Raw genomic sequence first — 13,221 nt, forward strand, 5'->3', positions numbered from 1 at the left:
TGTTCAGTCTGGATGAAGCAGCAAAGAGGACCAGCAGCAGCTTCATCACCATGTATGTGTTGGCCTGATATAGTGAACGCTGTGTGAAAAGGGCTGTGGACAGTTAAGAGATGGTGACCTCACCTCTGACCTTTGCTCTGGCTCTCATCTTCCCCACACGGAGTGGTTTTAGAGGGAGGGACTCCCTCCTCTCTGTCCTCACACTGATCCATGCTGCTGAATTCAGATCAGCTCACACACACTTTCTAGCTTCACCTGCAGAGGAAACACACATCATTCATCTGCACATCAACTCTGATCATCCTTTTCATCAGTAGAGCTGGAAAAAGATCAGCTGCTCCTCCTCTGATTGGCTCTTCTTCTCTGCTTCATATCAGTGTCGGGTGAATGCAGTCAGACAGCAGAAAGGCAGAGGAAGCTGTCATCAGCTGCTGCACTTCTATCTATCCACTAGGTGGCGACATGGAGCAACATTTACATTCACTGATGGGAAATTTTATCGGACGATGAGCTTAATAGAAAAGAAATATTGTTTTTGATTTAATTATGATAAACGGATAGAAATAAACAAATGAAATAGATTATGGAGGAATTTTTCTGCCATAATACAAGATCATACATTTTCAAGAAAGACATGAATGACAGGATTTCATGTCTTTCTTCTCAAAACTTGTAATACTTTTTCCCAGAACCTCTTCTTTGCTCCCACTTAAGTCCCTTTTTCACTGCACAACCAGACCAGTACCAACTACAAAGCATGGCTGAATGAAATATCGAACTAAAAACAGAGTGTAACATGCAAAACCTGCAAGACCAGGATCTCAGACGATGATACAACTTCCAACTCTTCGGCATTTGAGGTTGCACAAAGAGGTAGGCGGTACTTTTCTTTTACTATGGGTGCGTTCACACTGCAGCCTGAAGGTTCCCAATTCCGATTTTTTTGGCAATTCTGATTTTTTTGCCGGGGCGTTCATACTACCAGTAAATGCGACCTGTACGAGGGGGTACCCTAAAGTTTCCAGAATGACGCTGCTGCACGCGCAGTTTTCGTAGTACACAATTCTGCCGCTAGGGATTTGTTCAACCACGCCTTCTCAATCAGTGTGCCAAGCGGCATGATGTGGAAGGTTTTGCCTACCCGCAGTGAATTTTCTTGTAAGAGCTGTTTTGTCCAGCAGTTGTTTTTCTTCACGGAGAAGTTCTATGAGCAGCGCGCGGCTGAAGCTTTGCTTCCTGCTCGGAAAAAAAGCATCGGAAACCGTTCAAATGTTGAAGACCGCTTACAAGGATGACGCTATGTGTCAAGCTCAAGTTTGCTCATGGTTCACCCGCTTTAAAAATGGTGAATGTCAATTGATGAGCAACATCAAAATTCAATGTTTGCACCTAAATTATAGATATTTATCTGCGGTATCCAAAATGAATATCTCAACTTCCTGCTCTGCATCAGCTGCACATAATCATAATCTCAGGGTTTTGAAGTTGATCTGAATGATACATCACCACTCTCTGCTACACTGGAATTACAATCGCCTCTTCCGCCAAATACTTTACTGCTAAATGTAAATGACATTTCTCCAATTAAACCGATCAGTAGTCAATAAGACTGTGAACGAGGGAATTTTCTCAGCTTACATAGCAGGTAATGCTGCAAACTGCAGCGGTAGTTCAGCTGCCTGGAAATCCAGCTCAGAGACCACACTCTGACATTTATTTATTTTGTTAAATGTAAAGCTGAAGTAAAAGTTTCCCTTAGCTTACTTTCCAACAAGCACATACAGGAGGAGCTGGACAGGAGACCCAAGAAGGAAACTGGGGAGATTGCCATGGTAGCTTTAGCAAGAATTTGATTTACGTGACGTTCCGCTAAATGCAAAACAACCAGGGCTATAGCGCCAATAGGACCGGGTCAAACGGAGCCAGACCCTACAGTGCAAAACGGGCTTTAGTCTCTGCTCAGACTCTTTACTCCCTTACACCTTTTGGCACTGTGGCCAGCAACCTCTCAGGCAACAGAATGAAAGAGTTGTACTGCATTTGTTTCCTTCTAGCGGGTTTGCCTGTAGGGCTGCTATCGATTAGAGCAGTGGTTCTTAACCTGGGTTCGATCGAACCCCAGGGGTTCGGTGAGTCGGTCTCAGGGGTTCGGCGGAGCCTCTGTCGCGGAGGTAAAGACACACTTGTGTAAAATCGTGATGATGCGCCCCGCTTTGCCAAACTTGCTGCAGAGGATCACGTTACATTGCTTAGCCAATCAGTGCTGAGGAGGAGCACTGATTGAAGGAGCTCCATTCTCAGCATGGATTTGAACTTGTCTTTAATTACTTCAGCAAAGCTCAACGATTTCTCAGAGACTCTACCTTTTAAGAAGACTTGGTGATCTTGGGGTGACCCAACTAGAGTCACCAACAGTGACGACTGTTGGTGACAACTAGAGTTGTCACCAACTAGACCCCAACTAGAGTCTAGTTGGGGTGACCCAACTAGACTCTAGTTGGGTCACCCCTATGTCTTGAATTTGGGGGGGGATCATATTTTATTTATCACTACAGAAGGATTCAGTGAGTGCACATATGAAACTGGTGGGTTCGGTACCTCAAAAAAGGTTAAGAACCACTGGATTAGAGCAACCTGCTCCACCCACTGGATGGAGAAACAACGATGTCAGCTTTCTGCTTCGTAGTTCACTAAACATCCGCCAGCAGTGCTACTGACCGCTAACAGCTACTGACCGCTAACAGCTACTGATCTTAGGCAGGATTTTGTTCACCCTACCAACTCCCTATCCAATTGGTGGCAAAGGCTGCTACCATCAACAGTAGCCACGCAGGCACAACCGCTAGAAGGAAACAAACGCACCCAGTAAAACACTTACATTCCATTGGCTGAGAGGTTGCCAGACGACTGTGCCTGAAGGCGTTTCCAAAAGCGAACAGAGGCCAAGTGTGAGCATGAGGCAAAATTTTGAGAACAAGCATTAGTTGTTTTTGAAAAGAAAGCCATAAAGTCCTGCTTTCAAAATACATCCTGTTTTGAGACTGGGTGAAAAATTCCTCCATAACAAAGGGCATTTTTGAGAACAAACAAACAAACCAAAGGCTGAAGGAATGAAGAGATTCCAGTTTAATTGTAAAGACAGAAGGAGCTGCAGAAACACAGATGGTGGTGATTTAGTTTCAACAAATAGAAAAGTTTCAGATTCACAGCAAAGTTAACAGAAAACAAACTGCAAACATGATGTTGGAGTCTAATAATATATTTTATAATATATTAATTCAGATTTAGACATTAATAATCCTTGTAACAGGATTATTACATCTTCTCTACTACCCATTTGTAAATTATATCAGTTAAATTTGATAAGATACTGTCTGCAAGATGCAACTAATGGTTGACTCTACAGACAGAAAAGTGAAAATTGAAGATACAAGAAATATGCAAGAGAAACGATCAAAGAAAGAAAACAACCAATAAGGATTATTTAGCCCCTCCTGGACATCAGCTCACCAGGTCTGTTTAGTTTATGCTTATTTTCTGTGTTAACCGTTAGATATAAAGTACATGTATTGATGGCAGCTCTTCTTCTATTCAGTGTTTGTTAGCTTCTTGACGCAGCTCCGTTCTCCTGCCACTGGTAGCTAAAATCACGACATCCTCACAGTGTATCCCTCTGAAAAATGAACCCATTTAAATAAAGAAATCAAGAAATCCCTCCATGGGTGATACCACGATAGAGAGCGTTCATTTTAACACCGGTGCTGTAAGTGGTCCGGTATGAAACGGGGATGATAGAACAACACAGCACTTTTAAATTTCAATAATCAGAATGCAGAAATTGTTTCCGTTGTTTTAAAAGGTTTATGTCAGTCTGCCTTTAACCCATTGATATGCTTCCCGACCACCCCGCACCATACAGGGTATAAAACAAAACATGCGCACATTGCGCAAAACTCTGAAACAGGAGAAGTGGGACATAAAACGGAGCGACGAACTAGATGTGAATTATGGCATAAAAACAGAGAATCCGACGCTGAACAGTGAAAAAATCAACACATGATGTGAAACACATCATGTGTTGATTAGGAGGCGCAGCAGGTGATGAGGGAAGATTACTGATGGTGAGCGTCAATAAACAATAAAATAAATCTAGCAACAGGAAAAAAAACTAAAGTGGACATAGAAACAAACCAAGAGAGGATAATACTAATCAAATGAAACTAAATGGAAATGAATGAAGAACAAAATGCAAGAATAAACTAAGAAACTAAAGTAAATACAGAGGAATAAACTGGTATGGCAAGACCTTTCGAGCAATAATTAATACAGAGGACTGTATGGCAAGAATAAACACACTATTTCCAGATAAAAGGTAAAATAATATTGTTGAAGTGCCATGGGTTTGTTGAGACCACATCTAGTACTGAGAATAAATATATCTTACAGACAATAACAGTAAAGAATTTATCACTTATTTATGTTTTTAATTAGATTTGATATATTTACTTCTGCAATATTATTTTTCTTGTCACTGTTAATGTCATGAGGCTGATGACTCCATGACACTTTCAATTTGACTCATTAGGCTTTGAATAAGAACCAGATTTGTTCTTTGTAATTTCTGTCCAGTTAAACTATTAATCTTTAAATCAATAGACAGATCTATATAAAGATATAATCCATGTTTCTGTCTCATATTTGTATGGCATTAAAAGGACCTGGAACTTTTGTTTCTCCACTGAAAGCTCTAGTTTGCACAATAAATGCCATGTGGGTGAAATTTTATGGATGATACTCTGATGTCCCATTCTCCTGAAGGCAGCACAGAGCTGCACCACCAGAAACTGACAAACACTGAAGAGAAGAAGAGCTATGATTAATGTAGTTACAGTTCTATCCATGTTTTAATGCTGCAGCTCAGTCGTTTCCAAATAGTTCAAGTTTAAACTGGCATGTTGTACATCTTTTATCTGGTCATTTTGTGTAATATTTAACAACTAGAAAATGGCACAAAATAATATTTTTTTCCACTGATTGGCTGCTGATAGGTCTACAAATTTTAACTTGAATGTTCATTCATTGCATTTTTCTTAGACACCTGTGAAAATAATTTCTATTCCCATGGCTTTTTTGTTCTCTGGGAAATTATTTTTGATGATAAATACAAAAACAAACATAAAAATCAAAACATCTACAATAGTGATAGTAATATTAATGATAAAATAATGGTCAGTGCAAAGTAGCCTGCAAATTCTTTGGTGGGGGGGCAGTGAGGGACCTGAATAAGGGCTAGGGGAGCGCTGGCCCAAAAAAGGTTGAGAAACACTGCTGTAGATTAACGTTCAACCAGCAGAGATTAAAACTTTGATCTGAAATTAGAAGTAAACATTTTCTCCAAACATCAGAGACACAGTAAAGTTCCTGAAGACAAAGTTCAAGTATAAAACAAAGCAAACTTACAGTTTGTTGTAGAATCAGAAGAAGAAACTCTCCAGTGGCCTTCAGACCGAATGAGACTCAGGAGAGCTGCTTCTGGGAATAAACCAGCTTTACCTGCGATGGAGGAGGAGTTACTGGAGGAGTTCAGATCTGATTCTGCTCTAACTGGTTCTAGCAGATTCATCTTTGCCGTTCTGAGATGAAAAACTCTGAAGCCCCTTTATTCTTGATGCCCCTAGTGCCCTATTTGAGTTTATTTTATTATCTGTATGTCAGGAGGCCTGCTGGTTCCTCTCTATTAACGTCTCTGGTAGAGCAGCTCTGTCAGTGAGAGAAAGACGTCGTATCGTCTCGCTTCACCAGAGATCAGAGACAATCTGACTGACAGAGAGAAGGAAAGAAGCCAACAGGTCGTCTGATCCACAGGTGGAGGCAGTGATTTATAGGAACAGGAACCAGATTCAGCAGGTGTGAAACAATGAGGGACTGAAGGGCCTCACCTTTCCCCAGAGCTGATCTGGACCCAGCAGAACCGGTTCAGCAGCATCTGCAGAGCCAACCAGCAGAGCTTCACTCCCAGTTTGTTCTGGTTGTTCTCTGAGAGGAAGATGACGATGATGATGGTGGTGGTTTGTGGGATCCTCCTGCACAGTAAGATCACCTTCCTCTCTCTGCTCTCATCATCCTCACTCCAGTCTCTGCATGTCTTTCTGTCTGGAAGCTGCTCAGCTCAACCACAGCAGAGGTTCTGGAGGTCCAGCAGGTTCTACAGGGTCGGTCTCTGACCAGTTGCTGTGTGGTTCTGCTGCTGTTTGGTTGATAAACTGAAGTTCTGACTTAGTTCTGTCTGGGACCAAAGTAACTGGAGGTTCTGTTGTGTTCTGGTCTCACTTCAAATTGTCCTACTGGGAGAGTTTTGGTCCAGTCTGGTAACAACTTTTAACAGGTTTATTCAGGTTGTTGTTGCTTGTTATTCTGTTCAGGTTCTGGTTCTGGTCGGTTTCTGGCCTTCATATATTGGACCTGAATGACATCAGCTGTACTGATGGACAGTCTGACTTTTCCAAAGCTTTCAGCTCCCAAACGGCTCTGAGTTTATTATCATCTGCTGCCCTAAATTTTAGCATAACTTGACAAATAGTAAAGTTTTACATGATAAATTACGTCGTAGTTAATGTTCTGGAAAAGATGAGCCTCATACTTCCTTCATTTAAGTATTTATTCTGCTGTGAAAGCAGAACAACCAGTGAGACAGACCCATACCAATAATTGATTATAAAATATCTACACATACTGAACAAAAATATAATGTCACATATTGTTGCCATGTGAAGCTGACAGCTGTAAATGAGCATCTGCTGACATTTATTCTCCAAAAGTAATATTAAGTTGACCTTCACTGAACACCCTGTACTTCTATAGTAGTTGCAATGTTCAGATGTATCACACAAAACATGCAGGTTATAATAATGAAATTCTAATGTATATGCTACAATAAACTGCAAGAATGTTAAAGGTTTGCTTGTTAACTTCCTGACTACCAGAAAAAACATTGACCAATCACCATATTTTTAATTCCACAGTCTTTGTAAGGTAATTAGAATACTGAAAAAAATTGGGAAAAAAGTTTTTATTTTTCAAATATGATGTGTCCACTACAGAGGACAATTTTTCAACTTTTAAATACTACAATAAAATACAGTCAAAATAATTTATAGAATGTTTTAATATGTTGCTAAAAGAATAAATTAGAATATTCCAACAAAATTTTAAACCAAAATTTGCACAATAAAACGTTTTAGGCATTTACTTTGTCTCTTCCCATAAAATGTATTACTAATGAACGTCATTTTTATGAATTAGAAAAAGGTCCCACCCCTTCACATGTGGTATCATTGAAAAGCCCTAAATGTCTTCTGTAGATACCAAAAGGAATTAATTCAGTAGAATGCAGGGTGTGGGAGATATTCAAGTTTAGAAATGTCCTCTACAGAGGACAAAATGAACTACTGGTAGCCAGGAGGATAATTACTTAGTTTAAATCATAAATGAGTCCAGGTTAATGAGAATGAGTAAAATCAATCAAATTAATGCTTTTACTCCACATTACAAACAATTTATTTAAATAATAAAAAAGGAGTTCTCAGTTTTATAAGAGTGGCAGCTCTCCATCCCACCTAAAACATGATTGCTCAGCTAATGGGGGAAATGTCTAATATCTGGGGAAAAGGGACACTCAGAGTGTGTAGAATGCTCAAGTTTGTGCATGCTGTTGAAAAAGATGAAGATTAAAGATCTAATTCAGAATAAACACAGACAGCAACCCCCCTGTTCTGGACAAATCCACCAGACAGCTGCTGGGACCAGGTAGAAATACGCTGGGAACTGTGGAGTGGCGGAGATGTTATTGTACAAAGGAAAATCAGGAAAACGTGTACACAATGAAATACCTGCACACTAATTCTGGGTGGACTAGCTATTCAGAAGCTGAAGCTTGTACTTTCTTTAGATGACATAATGGCTAAAACTGGGAGAGGTGAGACAGCCATAAGCCGTCAGACAGAAACTAGGTTCTCAACTATCGTTATTAAAAACATCCAGAAGCATTCCACTTCCATTGCCAGACAAGTCCAGCAAGAACTGTCCTACATGCAAAGTTTTGGGGTGATCAGTAGAATTGAGGAGCCAACTGAGCGGTGTTCAGGAATGATGGTTTTGTTCAGAAAGATATGCAAAGAAATTGGCAACTTTCATCAGTTAATCGCTAAAGACCTCCAAACTTCATGAAATCTTCAGATTAGATCAAGAACAGTATGCAAAGATTCATGAAATGGGTTTCCATGGTGAAGCAGCTGCATCCAAGACATACATCACCATGTGAAATGCAAAGTGTCAGAGGCAGTTTTGTAAAGCATGGTGCCACAGGACTCTAGAGTAGTGGAGGCACATTTTCTGGAGGGATGAATCATTCATCTGGCAATCTGATGAGCAAAACTGGGTTTGGCGGTTGCCAGAAGAATACTTGTCTGACTACATTTTGCCAGGTGTAAGGTTTGGATTATGCAGGTTGGGGTTATGGTGTGGGGTTGTTTTTCAAGAGAAGGGTTTGGCCCCTTACATCCAGTGAAAGGAACTCTGGATGCTTCAGCATACCAAAACATTTTAGACAATTTCTGGCTGGCCCTTCCTCTTCCAATATGACTATGCACCAGAGCCCAATGCAAGGTCCACAGAGTTGTGGGTTTCAGAGTCTGATTTGGGTGAACTTGACTGGCCTGCACAGAGTCCTGGCGTTAACACAACAGAACACCTTTAGGATTAGAGTGGAAACTGAGAGCCAGGCCTTGGAAAGTTTCAGCCAATGTCATATTGAACCTTATGGATTAGGAATGTGATGTCAGTTAAGATCATATGTGAGTCAAAGCAAGTGAGTGAATACTTTTGGCAATATGGTGCACGACTGGAATGTATAAAAACCTAAAACAATCAGATTCAACGTGTTAATGATGTGTTTATACTTGTAACCAACCAAGTATAAACAATAAAATATCACATCATCATTTATGTCAAAAGGTACATTTATATCACAACGGGCAAAAATCACCTGTGGGTAAGGCAGTTCACAATAACCTAATCAAAGGTTATTGTGAACCACCTTTCTGTGCATGATTGCTTATTGTTTTGCTGATTATATGCTGGAATATTCTTTTGCAATTGTGTCTTATTTATTGGCTTAGTTATGATTCAGAGAAACAATAAATGTTTTGCATTTTATTGAAAATTATTAATAAAGGATTACAGATGAATTCTTAATGAATTTTTATTCTCACCATTTTTGTTGGTGGGCAGGTTGATTGGTTTTACGAATGACTGTATAGCTTGCTGGGTTGGCGAATTAGTTTTTATTGTTTTGGTTTACATTTACTGTATTTTCAGTCACATTAAGAAAAATGTTAGTAAATTATTTCTTAATCTGAACCCAATTTCTTACTAGAAGAAAAACTTTTCCTTCACATCAAGGTTTATCTTCTCCAGTACTGTTGTGTTTTTCTAAAACTGCAGATTTACAGAAAATCCGCCAGAGGGCACCACATCTTTGGATCCGGAATGGAATTGAAACGGGACCCTTGGGGAAAAAAGGAAATAGTTAGGAGAGAAAAAAAACTATTCGAGGAAACACACCCAGGATCACCTTTGTCACAGACTCGTGGAAGACTGAAACCAAACAAGGGGAAGAGAGCGAAAACTGAGGAACCAGACACTGGAATACAGACTACTGCAGGAGGAAAAACAAGGAAATCAAAGTGAAAGTAAGAGAATCAAGTTTCTGAAGGAGGGAAAGTGACTTCCTGGTTTTAACATTCTGTCTGTTTTGAACCTCACTCAGAAAAAATGGCTTCCAGCTTAGAGGAGGATCTCTGCTGTCCGATCTGTCAGGACGTCTTTAAGGATCCGGTTCTTTTGTCATGTAGCCACAGCTTCTGTAAGGAATGTGTGAAGAACTGGTGGAGAGAGAAACCAGTAAGAGAGTGTCCTGTTTGTAAGAAGAGATCTAAGGATGATCCTCCCTGTAATCTGGCTCTGAAGAATCTGTGTGAGTCTTTGTTACAGCAGAGAAACCAAAAAGCTTCAGAGGATCTCTGCTCTCTGCACTCTGAGAAACTCAAACTCTTCTGTCTGGACCACCAGCAGCCAGTGTGTGTCGTCTGCAGAGATTCAGAAAAACACACCAACCACAGATTCAGACCCATCGATGAAGCTGTTCAGCAACACAAGAGGAACCTTGAGAAAACTCTGGAGCCTCTAAAGGAGAAGCTGGAACTCAGGAAGAAAGTTCAGGAGGAGTTTGATCAGACAGCAGAACACCTGGAGGTCCAGGCCCGACACACAGAGAGGCAGATTAGGGATCAGTTTAAGCAGCTTCATCAGTTTCTAGCAGAGGAAGAGGAGGCCAGGCTGGCTGCACTGAGGGAGGAAGCGGAGCAGAAGAGAGGGATGATGAAGGAGAAGATGGAGGCTCTGAGCAGAGAGATAGCAGCTCTTTCAGACACAGTCATAGCCACAGAGGAGGAGCTGAGAGCTGCAGACGTCTCATTCCTGCACAACTACAAGGCTGCAGTGGAAAGAGTCCAGCGCTGCCCCCTGCTGGAGGATCCACAGCTGCTGTCAGGAGCTCTGATAGACCAGGCCAAACATCTGGGCAACCTGGCCTTCAACATCTGGAGCAACATGGAGACCATGGTGACCTACACTCCTCTGGTTCTGGACCCAAACACAGCTGGTCCATTAATTCACCTTTCTGAAGATCTGACCAGCATGAGGGCAGGAGAGGATCAGCAGCTTCCTGATAATCTAGAGAGATTTGATAATTATTACTGTGGTTCTGTCCTGAGTTCTGAGGGTTTTAATGCAGGAAACCACAGCTGGGATGTTGATGTTGGAGACAGTGAATACTGGTTACTTGGTGTGATAGAAGAATCTGTAGAGAGGAAGGGAGACATAGAGTCTGGATTGTGGTTTATAGTGTTCCATGAAGGTAAATACTCAGCAGATTCTCCATCAGCTCTTCCCACTGGTCTCTCAGTCCAGAAGAATCTCCAGAGGATCAGAGTGAATCTGGACTGGGACAGAGGAAAACTGTCCTTCTCTGATCCATATTCTAACACACACATACACACCTTCACACACACCTTCACTCAGAAGATGTTTCCATACTTTGACACTTTGTATAAAGTTAAGATACAACCGATGAAGATCTCAGTGATCAAACATCAGCTCTGATGATCTCAGCATGAAGAACAAATTAATCCTTATTGATCAGATGATTGGTTTTATGATTGATAGTTTGCTGAGTTGGTGAATTTCATGTATTTTTTAACTCCGTTTTAAATCAGGAAACTGGAGATGATCTGATCATCTTTGTGTTTTCCAATGTAATGTTTTGAACATTGTAGTTATTATTTAAAACAACTTGATGTAAACAAATGACTAGCAGCTGGTTGTAAGCAGAATGGGAAGCTTAATAAATGTATTAGTAGCTAGTAAGAGTGTGTTTTGTTTTTCTTCACCACCAAAATCTTGCAGCGACATTTGCTGTTTCTGTTTTTTTTTTACGAAGGATTACAAAATTAAAACAACTTTACTATCACAAAATACGTCCAACCGGCTGCACTGCACTGCTTGACTGGTAAACAAAATAAAGACACAAAAATCCCAGATGAGCAAAAACATACATTTATTATTTCATCTTATGAGCTGCTTCTAATCCAAACCTGAAGTCATTTGATGTTTTTCTTCTATTAGGAAGAATTTCATGCAAACGAAAGTGTCAGCTGCTTCAAGGGAATTGTTAATTATATTTCACAAACATCTCTTGTTAATCTGAAACAGAAAAAATAAAACCAATAAAAACAGATAAAGTTATCAGGTTTGTTGGTATTAATGGCTTTGTGCGTCTGCCATAGATGTAAATCCCTGTGCGGTCAGGACCACTGCCAGTCTCATACCTTATTTGGAAATGGGACCATTACACTCCGGAAGTACAGGGGGTGCTATTTCCAATATTATCAGCGGCCTTTAGCTTTTAATTTCTTTTGAAATCTGTGATATATCTTCATTTTGAAGAAGGATTATCACTTTCAGTATATTTTTGAACTTCTCTCTTTTAATTACTTCAGCTCAGCTCACAGTTTTTAGCAAATTCTGTAGTTTTCAGTGTACTTTTTTGGAAAGTAGTACTTTTTTGATGGATTTTTATTTTTAAATTATACATCAGATGTGGTTGACATTTTCTGGTTGTCTTCTAGACGTGTCCCTCTGTCACTGAGAAGTGAGAGTTCTCACTGGAAACAGAGTTTTTAAGCAATAAACATGGCAATTTGCAGGGACAAAAGTAAAAACATGCTTTTTTAATAGGCTTTTATTTTGGAATTGAAAATCAGATCGGATTGACATTTGCTGGTTTTGTTCCAAAGGTGTTCCTCTTCCACCCAGAAGTGAGAGAAATCGCTGGAAACAGTTTTTCAGCATTGCATAATGTCCCCAATTATTTCTGATACATAATTTCTTTTTGCAACTGCAAAAGAAATTTTTGCAGTTGCAAAAATTTGGCTCAAACATGGACCAGATGTGCACTTTTATTGTGAAAAGCAGCATATAAATGGGTGTACCATAATGTCTTGAGCTGCCGTACATGTGAATATCTTGGAATATAATATTTCAATTATATTTAGCAATATAACTCTTACTTTAATAAGAAGAGTTTGAAAAGAGGGAGCGGCTGAGCGTTGGCATTAGCCAACAGCTCACTCAGTATGGGAGCCGAGAGTAGAGGGGCAAATAAAAAATATGCCTTTATTTCTTACCATCTTTAAAACCTTAGAGCCTTTAAAACCGCAAAATACAATCTGAATATTTTTCTCGTAAACTCTGGTGCAGAGCCTTAAGTTTCAGTTATGATACTTCCCAGATATTCAATGCCTACATATTTATAGGTTCTCAGCCATAAAGGACATGGAAAAAACCCATCAAATATAAAAGTTTAAAGCAACTTAAGTTATCATTTAAGTCCAGTGTTCAACGGCCAGGTTGAAAACCACCTGCTCCTCCTGTATCCAAGGTTTGACTATCCGGCTGACCCTCCTCTCCTTTGAATAGGCCTTACCTGGGCAGGTTATGAGTGGGACCCCACTGTAATTGGAGCACACCTTCCAGCTCCCCTTTTTAAACAGGGGGAACATCACCTCAGTCTGCCAATCCAGGGGAACTTCTACCGATGTCTAT

At 40.2% G+C, this 13,221-nt stretch overlaps 2 protein-coding genes across 3 annotated transcripts in view; one reads left to right on the plus strand and one right to left on the minus strand.

Moving 5' to 3' along the window:
* LOC108166754 (protein NLRC3-like) overlaps nucleotides 1-5,545 on the minus strand; it is a 92,575-nt gene extending 87,030 nt beyond the window's left edge. For both annotated transcript variants that reach the window (XM_081614091.1, XM_081614087.1), the window contains exon 1: nucleotides 5,461-5,545. The gene's annotated coding sequence lies outside the window, so the exon portion shown is untranslated. The remainder of the gene's footprint in view (nucleotides 1-5,460) is intronic.
* A 4,059-nt stretch (nucleotides 5,546-9,604) lies between these two features.
* On the plus strand, nucleotides 9,605-11,415 carry LOC103460767 (nuclear factor 7, ovary-like). The gene is made up of 2 exons (XM_017303467.2): nucleotides 9,605-9,749; nucleotides 9,827-11,415. The coding sequence occupies exon 2, from the start codon at nucleotides 9,832-9,834 to the stop codon at nucleotides 11,218-11,220; it is 1,389 nt and encodes a 462-aa protein (XP_017158956.2). The 5' UTR covers nucleotides 9,605-9,749; nucleotides 9,827-9,831; the 3' UTR covers nucleotides 11,221-11,415.
* The last annotated feature ends 1,806 nt before the right edge of the window (nucleotides 11,416-13,221 follow it).

This window comes from Poecilia reticulata, chromosome 12 (genome assembly GCF_904066995.2).
Source record: "Poecilia reticulata chromosome 12, P_reticulata-male-v2, whole genome shotgun sequence".
In the NCBI taxonomy this organism is placed as follows: Eukaryota; Metazoa; Chordata; class Actinopteri; order Cyprinodontiformes; family Poeciliidae; genus Poecilia; species Poecilia reticulata.

Coding starts and splice junctions, on each gene's coding strand:
- LOC103460767 (XM_017303467.2), top strand. CDS start 9,832: ATGGCTTCCAGCTTAGAGGAGGATCTCTGCTGTCCGATCTGTCAGGAC.